Source organism: Lutra lutra, chromosome 11 (genome assembly GCF_902655055.1).
Source record: "Lutra lutra chromosome 11, mLutLut1.2, whole genome shotgun sequence".
Taxonomy (NCBI): domain Eukaryota; kingdom Metazoa; phylum Chordata; class Mammalia; order Carnivora; family Mustelidae; genus Lutra; species Lutra lutra.
In genome coordinates, this window is record NC_062288.1 from 46,109,515 (window position 1) to 46,123,399 (window position 13,885).

At 38.1% G+C, this 13,885-nt stretch overlaps 1 protein-coding gene across 1 annotated transcript in view; it reads left to right on the plus strand.

Annotated features, from left to right (window-relative positions):
• Positions 1–13,885, plus strand: part of SCIN (scinderin) — an 82,816-nt gene that overhangs the window by 40,136 nt on the left and 28,795 nt on the right. The window contains exon 5 of the mRNA XM_047694891.1: positions 10,959–11,051. Within this exon, the coding sequence (XP_047550847.1) occupies positions 10,959–11,051 (93 nt within the window). The remainder of the gene's footprint in view (positions 1–10,958; positions 11,052–13,885) is intronic.

Consider the following 13,885-nt stretch of genomic DNA (forward strand, 5'->3'; position numbering starts at 1 on the left):
CTGAGGCACAGGAGACTATTCTTTTGGTTTTGCTTGAAGAGGGATATTTCGATCTGTCTTCCAGGTGTAGTTTTAAATCTAAAATAAAAGACTTTGACGGGCGCCTGGGTGGCTCAGTGGTTTAAGCCGCTGCCTTCAGCTCAGGTCATGATCTCAGGATCCTGGGATCGAGTCCCACATCGGGCTCTCTGCTCAGCAGGGAGCCTGCTTCCCTCCGTCTCTCTGCCTGCCTCTCTGTCTACTTGTGATCTCTCTCTGTCAAATAAATAAATAAAATCTTTAAAAAAAAAAAAAAGACTTTGACAAGGATACATGGTCAAGACATAGAGACTACTTAATGACATCATTAGATCGGGACATAAACAAGTAATAACTTATTTAATAAGTAGTAAGTGAATAACTAAATATAAGCCCACAGCGAGGTGTATGGCAGGAAGTTAGGTGGTAAAATCATCATGCAAAGAATCAGAGGGGTGACTGGCAAGGTCACACCAAGGAGAGAGAACGACCCTTTAAGAAAGGTTTCATTCAATGTATATATGGGTGGAGAAAGGAGGAGACCTGACTTTTGTGGAGTTCTCACGGCGTGTCAGGTATAGTGATAGTCACTTCACATACATTATTTCACTTAATCATCATGATGGGTAAATGGCATTAATTATTAGACCATTTTAAGTGTAGAAACAAAGTCACAAAGTCACTCAGGAGTGGGTCCATCCAACTCAAAGTGCCAGTTCCTACCAAATGAGGATTGTCAAAAAGAAGGGAGTGATGGTCATTGTGAAACATACTAATTAGAAACTCCAGAGGCAAACAATGGGAGTCTCTATTCAAGCACTAATCAGATAGAAATGTCCAAATGGGTTTGGGGTCTTACAAAAAAAAAGAAAAAGAAAGAAAGAAAGAAAGAAAGAAAGAAAGAAAGAAAGAAAGAAAGAAAGAAAGAGAAAGAAAGAAAGAAGGAAAAGAAAAGAAAAATTAATGATTTCCAGAAAGAACAGGTGGGCTAAAATCTTTACCTGAGATTTGCTCTGGGATAGCCTCCTGACTCCCAAACCATGACCATTTGTCCAGGGAAGATTTCCCTGCAAAGCTATTTGAACATCAGTAATGCTTGGCAGACTTGTCTTGATGGTTGAGATGGTTGAGATAGATGAACCAGATTAACAAAGCTGATGCCACTAAAAACTTGAATGTATCACAGAACCAAGCCCAGAGGGCTTTGAAAATACACCATGCCAGGGCTTCACTTGGAATTTTGGGCTCAGATTCAGACTTTAGTAGTTGTTATTGTAACTCCCCAGATGGTTCTAATACATAGCTAGTTAAGATAACCACTCTAATTTAATAAATTGGCATTCTGGCTTATGTATTTTAATAATTTGTGAGTTACCTTTTTCCATGTTATAGTATCTTATAAGTTAGCTTTCCATTGTATAGTAACTTGCCAATTTGCTCTCCATGTAAGAATAACTTAGGAGTTGGTTTTCTTGTGAGTTGTACACTCTGTAACTAGTCAATTTGCTCTCTATGTTGTAATAACAGGAGTTGACTTTCTTGTGAGTTGTACACTCTAAATCTAATCTCTCTTATTGTGAGGTTACTGTCACACTGAGGAACAGACCTGCATCATGGTGAGTTTTCCAAGGTCACAGCGTTCCTTGAGTCCTCTAGAGCTACACTGTCAAACACAGCATTGTCAGACACAAATGGCTGTTTAAATTAATTAAAATAAAATAAAATAAAAATTCCAGTTACCTGGCTACAGTACAGTACACCTTTCAGTACAGTACAGTACAGTACACCTTTCAGGTGCTCAGTAATTAGAGGTAGCTAATGACTACCATATTGGATAAGACAGATAAGGAATATTTCAGTTACAAAAGATTCTATTGGGCAGTCCAGATTATTAAATAACCAAACATCTCTTGCAGACCCGTCATTCACTTTATCCTTTTATCCAAACATGTACTTCCCATGCTTTCTCTCAGTCTAAAATAACTTTACCCACTATTTGATATATCACATTACCCTTTTTATTTGACTTATCAGTAACAGGATAGAAGTATTTCAGAGTCAGGGAAGCACACACTGGGATCCGGAGAGCAAATGTTGGAAGATTAGGTGGAGCGAGCCAAATGGGGTCATAGCTTTTCTCAGAATTGCTTGTAATTTTATATCTCTGTATATCTTTCTTGTTATCAAATATTTGTCTGACCTAAACCATAAAATTCCTGGAAGAAAGAAAATATAACAAGGCTATATTTTTGCCTTTATAATCTATATCTACTCATCATATGTTAACAATTAACTGTGTGGGGTTTTTTTTTTTTCCAGTTAGGGAAAGGAATAAGACAGAAGAATTTGTAGGTAATTAAAATGTTAACTCTTAGGACCCGAGAGCTTCCTTTGTTTCTGTTGAGAGCAGAAACAGCCATGCCTACTAGAGTGATAACCTTAAGAAGACTGTGACTCCATTGCTTTGAGGAGCACCACAGTAGGAGTTGGGAGGCCTGGAGTTTACATCCTGGATTTACTCTTTTTTTTTTTCCACTTTATTTTATTTTATTTTATTTTACTTTATTTATTTTTAGTGTTCCAGCATTCTTGTTTATGCACCCAGTGCTCCATGCAATATGTGCCCTCCTTAATACCCACCACTAGGCTCACCCAACACCCCACCCCTCCAAAACCCTCAGTTTGTTTCTCAGAGTCTATAGTCTCTCAGTTCATCTCCCCCTCCAATTTCCCCAACTCCCTTCTTCTCTCCATCTCCCAATGTCTTCCGTGTTATTCCTTATGCTCCACAAGTAAGCGAAACCACATGATACTTGACTCTCTCTGCTTGGCTTATTTCACTCAGCATAATCTCTTCCAGTCCTGTTCATGTTGATACAAAAGTTGCGTATTCATCCTTTCTGATGGAGGCATAATTCTCCATTGTATATATGGACCACATCTTCTTTATCTATTCGTCCATTGAAGGGCATCTTGGCTCTTTCCACAGTTGGCGACTGTGGCCATTGCTGCTATGAACATTGGGATACAGATGGCCCTTCTCTTTCACTACATCTGTATCTTTGAGGTAAATACCCAGTAGTGCAATTGCAGGGTCATAGGGTAGCTCTATTTTTAATTTTTTGAGGAATCTCCACACAGTTTTCCAAAGTGGCTGCACCAACTTGCATTCCCACCAACAGTGTAAGAGGGTTCCCCTTTCTCCACATCCTCTCCAACACATGTTTACTGTCTTGTTAATTTTGGCCATTCTAACTGGTGTAAGGTGGTATCTCAATGTGGTTTTGATTTTAATCTCCCTGATGGCTAATGATGATGAACATTTTTTCATGTGTCTATTAGCCATTTGTATGTCTTTTTTGGAGAAGTGTCTGTTCATGTCTTCTGCCCATTATTTGACGTGATTATCTTGCTTTACTTTTTATGAAACTTTGACCCCAGGCAGAACTCCTAACTTCTCTCATTCTCATTTTCCTGATCTGTCAAGCTGAAATCACAGTTAAGAAGCATACAAGACCCTCTATTTTTTTTTAAAGATTTTATTTATTTATTTCACAGACAGAGATCACAAGCAGGCAGAGAGGCAGGCAGAGAAAGAGGGGAAAGCAGGCTCCCTGCCGATTCCAGGACCCTGAGATCCTAACCTGAGCTGAAGGCAGAGGCTTAACCCACTGAGCCACCCAGGGGCCCCAAGACCCTCTATTTTAAATGCTCTGGGGACTCGTCACTAACTTGAAACATTTTCATCCAGAGTGATCTGGAGTTTTGAGTTGGGTATTGTCCTCCCTCTGAACACATATTATCCTTTCTTTTCCTACTATTCACTCTGAATACTTACTGCAAATTGTCCAAGCATCCTGACTTTTCTATAGAAGGTTAAAATAGAGAAAGTGCATCTTGAGGGAGCAAAATGGTAAATATTGGAATTTCATTTTCCAAAGATGTTTCAAATAAATAAGTTTCAACATAAATAAATAAAGGCAGGGCAGGGGCAAATGTGAAAGTTAAGTAAAGATTTGAAGAGAGAGCAACTTTCTTCTTAACTTACCAGCCCTTTCTAAAACAAATTTACACATAGGCCCATTTACGTTTTAAAAGAAAAAGTCACAGTAGGTCATCGAGAAAAAACACAAGACACTAAGGATGGTCTTGACCCATGTCAGGAGAACTCAAGAAAATCTGAAGCTAGGGGACTGTGAATCTAAAGCAAGTTGGTATAATTGCTATAATGGTTTAATATAAATATCTTCTGAATTATTTTGAATTGAACTGTTGAAGGCAAAGAGTGAACGGCACAGCAGAAGGTCTACTTTGGCATAAAGCAAAAGTATACTTCCACAAATTTCCAGCCTCTCTAATGTAGAGTAGTGTCTTCAGTAGTTAAACATTTCCATTATGTTACCGGCAAACAGAGAGAAGATAGAGATGCTCCCATTTTTCTACTCATTTCACACCTGTAACAAAATAACACCTCTGACCTTTGGAATCACTCAATTTCTAGCTGAAAAAATAAGGTCCCTTTGTCACTGGTGGCCACTTATAGGTCTTTACATTAAGGAAATTTTCTCTGATCAAAATGCCTAGAGCATTTAGGAATCCATCAAGAATAGTTACTATGCTTTGATGAACCGAATGAGGAAGTCTGAGGAAGAAGCCTAAGGTAGATTGTAAGTTAAAAGGGAGTTATAATTTCTGCATTTGACGTAATGAAATGCCAACTGTTTCTTCCATTGGGGAGAGAAAATAAATAGTAGTTTTTGTTTAATAAAAGCTTTTACAATTTTATTTATTAAAGATAAATACCTTTTTTTTCCCCTAAAGATTTTATTTATTTATTTGACAGAGAGACAGAGAAAGAGAGAGAATGGCAGGGGGAGTGGCAGAGGGAGAAGCAGGCTACACCCTGAGCAGGGAGCTTTCCAAGGGTCTCGATCCCAGGACTCTGGGATCATGACCTGAGCTGAAGACAGACACTTAACAAGGCAGATGCTTAACAACTGAGGCACCCAGGTACCCCAACTACCTATTTGTTATTATTGAAATTTTACAAAATATACATAGTCATAATAGAGAAAAAAATATTTCCACCTTTGAGGAAAAAATAACTAAATCCTTCCTAATCTTTGTTTTTGTGTATGTATCTCTGTGCTTTCACAAGAGGGAGTTCCTACAGTAGATAATGCTTTGCAAGCTAAATTTATACTTAAGATATTATAAACATTTAATTCTTGACCATCACATAATCTTTATAATACTTTAATATCTGTGTAGTTTTCCATTCTATTGATACAGCCTAATTTATTGAATGAATCCCTTTCATGTTGGGCATTTATGTGGTTTGTGTTTTTTAATATTGTAAAATGCTGTGATGTGTTTATTCAGTTGATTCTTTGCATGTATTTTAATTATTCCCTTGGAATAAACTGCTGGAATAGAATTACTGGGTTTAATAATTGGTCTCTTTCTTGTATTTCTGTTACCTATTTCTTACCAGAGAGCTCTTAGTAGAATACAGAATCTTTCCCAGCATCAGATGTTGTCAGTTGTCTCCTAACTTGTAGCAATTTTATGGATAAAGAATTATTTTTTGCTTTATTTTATATTCCTTGGTCGCGTTCTCAGGTTGGTTGTACACTGTTTGAAGGGCTGTTTGCTCACAGAACACCTGATGTGATGGAAGAACTTCCTTCTGTCAGCCTTTGATGCCCACAGCATGGGCAGAGCTGCTAGGAAGGGGAGTGGAGAGAGGATTTGGAGAGAGATGAGAACAGCAGTGGAGGGAGGAGGGAGGAACTCTGTCACCATATCAACTAGCATGTGTGCTGCACGATAGACATGCTACTATTGCTCTCATCAGAAAGAGAGAACTGGGGATGCCTGGGTGGCTTGGTCAGTTGAACGTCTTCCTTTGACTCAGGTCAAAATCCTGGAGTCCCAGGATCAAATCCCACATTGGGCTCGCTGTTCAGTGGGGAGCCTGCTTCTCTCTGACCCTCCCCATCTTGTGCTTTCTCTCTCTCTCACTCTCATAAATAAATAAAATCTTAAGAAAAAAAAAAAAAGGAGTCCTAAGAGAGTTCCCTCTACAATCGCTGCTGCAGAACACCTTCTGCTTTATCTCCAGAGACCCGCCTTAACAATTAATTATGAAGACCTTTTGGAAGTGCCCACAGAAGCAGCACAGCAGGCTAGATAAGGGCACCCACTCTGGAGACAGAGTTCAAATCCTGATTTTGTCATTTGTTATAAGCCGCATGACAGTGGGCAAGTTACTTAGTCTGTTTCTTGAGGCATAAAATGGGATAATAACAGTGCCCCATTGATGTGAAGATGAAATGACTTAATGAATCCAATGTTCTTAGACCGGTGTCTGGTAAGCAGGGATATGTAAGCATCTTTTATTTTTTTATTTTTGTTAATTTTAATTTTTTGAGAGAGAGAGAGAGACAGAGAGCATGCTCATGCAAGGTGGGGTGGGGGCAGAAGGAGAGGGAGAGAGAGAACCCAAAGCAGGTTCCACTCTCAGGGTAGAGCCCCATGTGGCACTCAATCTCATGACCCTGAGATCATGACCTGAGCTGAAAGCGTCAGACACTTACTGACTGAGCCACCCAGGTGTCCCTGGAAGGATGTTTTAAACAAAATTTATGAAGTCCCTAGTATGACACATAGTAACACTTGAGAAATGTAAGCTGAAGATATGTAATACATAAAAAAAGACCATAAATGTGTAAACAGATTTCAATATATGTGGTTTAGACAAGATAAGTACTAGGTGTTAAAAGGTAGTTTTAGTTAAAAGGTAGTAACCAATAAAATTGTGAGTCTCATACAAATATAAAATAACGCACATCAAAGATTTTTATTTAAGTCATTCATTAATAAGAGAACAGTAAGAGGTGCCTGGGTGGCTCAGGTCATGATCCCAGGGTCCTGGGATCAAGACCCACATGAGGCTCCCTGCTCTGTGGGGAGGCTGCTTCTCCCTCTGCTTCTGCCCCTCTCCACTGCTCGTGCTCTCTCTTTCTCTCAAATAAACAAGTAAAATCTTAAAAAAAAAAAAAAAAGAAAGAAACCTAGTAAGGTATTGTAATTAGTTTGAAGAAGAATCCAAAGAACAGACAAGTGAATGGGTGATCATTGTTAAGATGAATTTGTGGATAAATATAAAGCTGACCTCTTCCACGGCAGAAATTAGTTTCATCTCCACCAGACAAAATTCCTGTGCATCTCTAAAATGGACAAAAATCATTTGCTGCTATCAATCTTCTATTGAATTAGAAAAAAAAGACAAGGAAAGAAAGTAACTTTATGGTATCAGATCACCAGAAGGAGCCCCTAGACACCATCCTTGGAAAGAATCCTTTTGTCTCTTTCCAAAATTTCCCTAGTTTCCCTTGATTTAAGGAAGTATGCAACTAATTATTCTGAAAATGACTGAAGGGTGCCCGGGTGGCTCAGTCAGTTAGGTGTCCAACTCTTGATTTCAGCTCAGGTCATGATCTCAAGGTCATGAAACTGAAACCTGGGTTAGGTTCTATGCTGGGCAAGGAGCCTGCTTAAGATTCTCTCTGTTTCTTCTTCTACCCCTTCTCCTCCACCCCGTTCTCTCTCTCTAAAAAAATAAAAATTAAAAATAGAAAAAATTTTAAAAATTATTGAAATTACAGCATTGAAGGGATCTGTGACATAACTTAAGCCTCAACAGTTTTGTGGAACAATCACTTAGCAGTTTTGTGGAACAATCACTTCTCCTCTTTGGGCATCAGTGAGCTTTTCTGTAAAATGAGGATAACAGTATCTAGCTCATGGGATCTCTTATTAAGGTGAAACATGTCCAAAGCTCCTGACACAGTGTGTGACTCACAGTAGACACACAATAATCAGTAACTATTCCTGGGCTAATTATAATTAGCTGAGCCAACCAAAGAATAATTGCTCAGTTTTGCTTCTACCACACGGAGTCAATCTAGGTAGAAGTTACATACAGCATTTGGGAGAGCCCTGGGGAAGGCAAGCATGTGGCTCCCACAAGGGACACTGAAAACACAGCTTGGTAAGAGAAGGGAGATGGTAGAGAATGCTGAGAAATAATGCAGGTGTTGGTAACATCCAGCTCTGAAGGGGCTTTGGAATCCAGACACAAGTTTTGGCTCTGTTGATAAGCAGCCAATTCAGCATCATCTGGAATGCAGTTCCCTGGGCCTCACCCCAGAACTAATGACTTAATAGCTGGCTGTTGAGATTGTTTATCAGTTTACCCAGATGTTGCTTGAGCACACAGAGCTTTTTAAGTCACTGGTGCAGATAAAGGACGTAAGACTTTTTTCTGGAGTCATATTCTTGAAATTTGGGAGTAAAGTAAAATGAGGGGCCTTCCAGCCAGTGTACAGGATAACTTTCTGGATGAAAAAATGAGGTGAGCCTGAAGGCAGAGGGAACCGACAGGAACAGGTGTAACCCATCGCTCAGGTGATGAGGGACTTCACTAAGGTGGGAATTAAGGTGACTCCAAACATTATTACAGAGAAGTAGAATTTAATGACCAAGTGGGTAGGAGATTCAATATGGAGGACAGGCAGTGTTCAGAACTGACCTTCTGATTTTAAGTCCAGGTGAACAGAACAGAGATTCATTGACGCAAATGGAGAATTGAGAATGGTTGGTTTTATGGAAAGTTAAGCTCAGTTTGGAGCATGTTAACGGTGATGATACTTTTAAGTGGAAATTTACAGAAAATAATTGAAGGAAGGGGAGGGGCGGGGAGACTCCCAAGCTTGAGTGACAGGTCATGGCTAGAACAATAGATGAAATTTTTAAGAAACATCCTCAGATAAGTCTTCTCTGTTTCCCTTCCTCTTTAAAGTTTATTTAATTTTTTAAAAGATTTTCTTTATTTTAGAGAAAGACAGCACAAGTCAAGGGAGGAGCAGAGGCAGAAGGAGAAGTAGGCTCCCTGATGAGCAGGGAGCCCCATCCCAGGACCCTGGGATCATGACCTGAGTCAAAGGCAGCAGCTTAACCAACTGAGCCACCCAGGCACCCCTCCCATCCTCTTTAACTTGTCAAAATATATGTTTTTTCACACACCAAAGATTATATGAGTTAAATGCTAATCACTTGACAAACCTAAAACGACTGTTTAAAATTTAGGTATTATCCCACTTGTAAAAAAAAAAGAAAAAGAAAAAAGAACAGCTGTATTTAGAGTTTATTTCAAAGGTCAAAATATATGGCATAGATGATAAAGAGAACATGTTTAGTTATCTTCCTCTTTCTAAACAAGATGTAAAGTCCTTCAGATTTGGGAAGATGGTTAGAAACTCATTTGTATACCCCAGTGAGGTTTTTGGTAAATGCTTAGTTGTTGTACTAAATTTTAAAATGATTCTTGGGGATATCTAACAATGTACAGCATCCCCCTATCCCTGCAGTTAAGCCTGTTTCTGGTAAATACCATGGGTTCAATTCCCAACTGTGCTACAACCCTTTGAGAGGCTAATTAAGAAACTTGGCTCATATGGGAATTGTCTGAAAATTAAAAGTTAGCATGTGCTCCAAGTCTCAGACTCACTTGGCCCCCTGGGAAACTTCCAAGTCCTAGATAGGTCCTCAACCCAAATTGTCAATTCCAAACTACTCTCTTGGTTACAGAAGAATCACAAAAGGGCACACAAGGAGGCTTTTCCTGCTCTTCGAAGATACACATACTTCTAAGACAGTAAAGCTGTTTTATTTATTTATTTTTTTTAAGATTTTTAAGTAAAGCTGTTTTTAAAAAGCACTTTTGATTCCAAGTGTTTTAATTTGTGTCTTGATCCTACTTTTAGCAAAAAAGAAAAACTGTACTATAATCATTTAGTATGTACAATAATCAAAATGTTTTATTGATCACTTTGTCAATAAAAAGATGAGCAAGTTCCCAGAGAAAATAACTTCCTTAATGTGCTTCGAAACTCCAGGCAGTGCCCATATTTGAACAAGGATTAGAATTTATATACATTTTTATTATTGCCTGGTATTTGGCAGAATGTATTTTCATACAATGTCTTGTAGAGAGCAATAAAACACATTCTGTAAGGAATTTCATTGTATATGAAATATTTATTGAGTTTAAATGAATACCTTCTTTGCATTTCTAAACTTGAATTTATGCTTATGTTGTTATAAAAGTCACACTGTTTAGAGTAAGTTTATATTTTTTTCCTGTCCTTAACAGTCTATATTTGTGTCAATTAATTTAATAATAAAGTTGCTTCGTATACCTATTTTTTTTGTGCTTGTAGTGTGTAGAAAATCAAAGCAGATTCAAATGTACTTTCTATTAATCCTTTATATACTTAAATTTTGGATTGTATCATATGTGCAAAAAATACATAAATACATTCATTTATTCATTTGACAATTCCTTAATGAGCATCTCTTATGCTCCAGACACTTCTAAGTGCCAAATATACAGCAGGAAATATAGCATTATGTACTGTAGAATTTGCCCTTTATCTAATTATAATGGTCCTCTCCCCTCAAATAGTAATTTGATCCAAGATTTGTTGCAATTCAACCTACAGTTTGCTCCTAAGAAGCAGAGGTCATAAGAAGAAATCTCTTACAGAAGTGAATTTAGAATTCACATTTTAATTGATTCCTGCTAGTCTTCAGTAATACGAACACCTCTGCTTTCAGATGTAGGATTTTACTTTCTTGGAAGTTCACATCATGAGCAAACTCAGTGTTTGTTTACTTCAGTCAATTTATTCATTTGATCCATGAGCAAAGGCCGATGCAGTATGATTGGTGAGAAATGTTTGAGTCTGGTCATTTTAACTACAAATATGTTATAATTTATGTCTTTAGAAATATAAGATAGTTTACCTTTTTTTTTTTAATTCTGCATCCTTTAATGAGAGGTCTTTATCTTTTATCTGTTCACTTTTTTCCAGGTTTTAGGGACAAAGCCGGAGCTTCCGGATGGAAACGATGACGATGACACCATAGCAGACATAACAAACAGGAAAATGGCTAAACTCTACATGGTGAGTTCACTGTTAGTGAGTTCTGTTGTTTTCACTAGACTGGAAGCAGCTGGGAGACATGTTCTGGATGGGACTCTGCTACAGCTGATAATTCTCCTTGCTCTCAAAGAGAAGTGTGTCAGTAGAATCCATTCTTTCCTCTAGTATGTTTGTTAAAATTCCTCTTTTTATTATTTTTAGTTATTTTTATTAAAAATGTCAAATCAGTGAAATTATTGCTACAACTTAAATAAAATTATATAGTGTTGCCATGCTAGTTTGCAATGATAGATTTTGATACATGAAGTTCTTAAAATGTTTCCTTCATGGAATAAAAATACTCAGTAAGCTTTTTCCTATAAATTTTTTTTAAAGATTTTATTTATTTATTTGACACAGAGAGAGATAGAGAGAGAGACAGCAAGAGAGGGAATACAAGCAGAAGCAGTGGGAGAGGGAGAAGCAGGCTTTCTGCTGAGCAGAGAACCTGATACAGGGCTGGATCCCAGGACCATGGGATCATGACCTGTGCCAAAGGCAGACGTTTAACAACTGAGCCACCCAGGCACCCCAAAATTTTGATAAACTATAAAATCTTCATGTTATTTTAAATATCCTATTTAGTCATAATGAAGGCTTTCTTTGTTACAGGAGGGCAAAGCTATCAAATCAAACAGCTGGGAGGAAACAGGGTAAAAACGACTCTGTCCTGGGCATTGGATACCTAGTTCCATGTCACCTCTCTGGTGATGGCCCACCAGATGACCTTGGGCAAGATACGACCATGCTGGGTCTCAGTTTTTTTATCTGTAAAAAAGAAAGACAGATTCCTTTAGAAGATTATTCAGGTTCCTTAGAACTCCAGAATTTTATGATTTTATTGCTGGTGAAGGTAACAGAAGCCACAGATACACCAGTTGAGGAGAATAGTCAATGGGATCCTGCAAGAGTCCTGTCCCCTTGTAACTTTCCAAGCGCATGATTTGGAGCAGATCATTAATCTCCCTGAAGAACTAAGTAGTCATCAGCCACTACAGGAAGGAGTTACATTTCCTGCTTTAAGACAATGTCGAGCTCAGAAACTGATTTTAAATGAAGATCAAGTTATTAACTTGTGTCTAATAAGTTGCATTTTGTAAAGAGTAAGTGAATTATTTTCTTCTTAGATGGCAAGGGAAAAAATGTGCTCATGACTTCTGCTAAGTACTGATGCTTTTAATAGAAACTACACAGAAATTGTTATTCTAAAGACTTCGAGGGGGTGTCTCGGTGGAACAGTTAGTATAGCATGGACTCTTGGTTTTGGTTCAGGTCATGATCTCGGGGTCAAGGGATGGGCATGACTACCAGACTATAAGCTCAGTGCGGAGTCTGCTTGGGATCCTGTCTTCCCTTTCCTTCCACCCCCTCCCCCGACATGTGTTCTTGCTCTCTCTTCTTCTCTTTCTCAAATAAATAAATAAAAATTTAAAAATAAAGATTTCATGGCACCTTTTTTTTTTTTCCACTACTGCTTCTAAAACCCATTTAAAGCTTAACAAATATCTTTTATGCCACATCATCAAATAAAACCATTCTCCCGGTGTGCCTGGGTGGCTCAGTGGGTTAAAGCCTCTGCCTTTGGCTCAGGTCATGATCCCGGGGTCCTGGGATCGAGCCCCACATCGGGCTTTCTGCTCAGCGGGGAGCCTGCTTCCTCCTCTCTCTCTCTGCCTGCCTCTGCCTACTTGTGATCTCTCTCTGTCAAATAAATAAATAAAATCTTTAAGAAAAAGAAAAAAAAACCATTCTCCCACTTGGACAGCATTAGCAACTGAAGAAATGTTTTAAAATGGGAAGATGTTAATCCTGAATCATTCCTCCCTCTAGTGGATATAAAATGTATTGCATATATGTAAAACACCAAGTCTGTAAATAAATTTAATTGGGGTTGCAGAACACAGCTGGGAAACAGTCACCTATGCAACTTATAAAAAAACAGAATTCAAGCCCCAGCATAAAGCTGCACAGCTTGACCACTGATCTAGGGAAGGCCCCAGAATCCACATATTTATCAAGTTCCCAAGTGATTACCTTGCAGCCTACAAGATGGCCTTTGAAAAACAGGGAATTCTGAAGTGGGCATTAATATCACTTTCAGTTTTGCAATACCACCTCCACCTTTAAAAAAAATTATTCTTTTAAATTTTTTTTTTATTTTTAGATTTTATTTATTTGAGACAGAGAGAGAGTGTGTATGTGCACGCACATGAGGGAGCAGGAGAAGCAGACTCCCCGCTGGGTGGGGAGCCCCATGTGGCAATCCCAGGACCCCAAGATCATGACCTGAGCTGAAGGCAGATGTGTAACTGACTGAGCCCCTAAAAAAAGAAATGTTCTGTGGTTGTTTCCAAACTTTGAGAGTCTAAATAAATATTTGTGACAGAAGAAATTTACTTGGACAATTTACACAAAGTATACTTAAATTACAGGACCTAATCTGGAAATAGTCTCTATGCATAGACTGTAATGTGCCACTGCCTTCTTAGCATAGTGCTTGCCCTATGGTAGACACTCAATAAATGCTGAATGAATAAAGTTTTAAGCTTTTTTTTTTAATGTGGGTGCAGTGAGCCTTAGATTATTACCTAGTTGGAAAGATTGCTATAAAAATTAGTAACTAATCATGTAAAGTTCATCGACTGGTGCCTATTATTTGGAAATCTCAACAAATCTTAGTCATTACTATTACCATTATTATTTTCTGGTTCTTTAGGTCCAGTGTTGAAACTTAACTTTCTGTTAATGGTTTTTTTACCCCAAAAGAATTTTTTTAAATTCTTATATAGTTAACATATAGTGTTATCTTAGTTTCT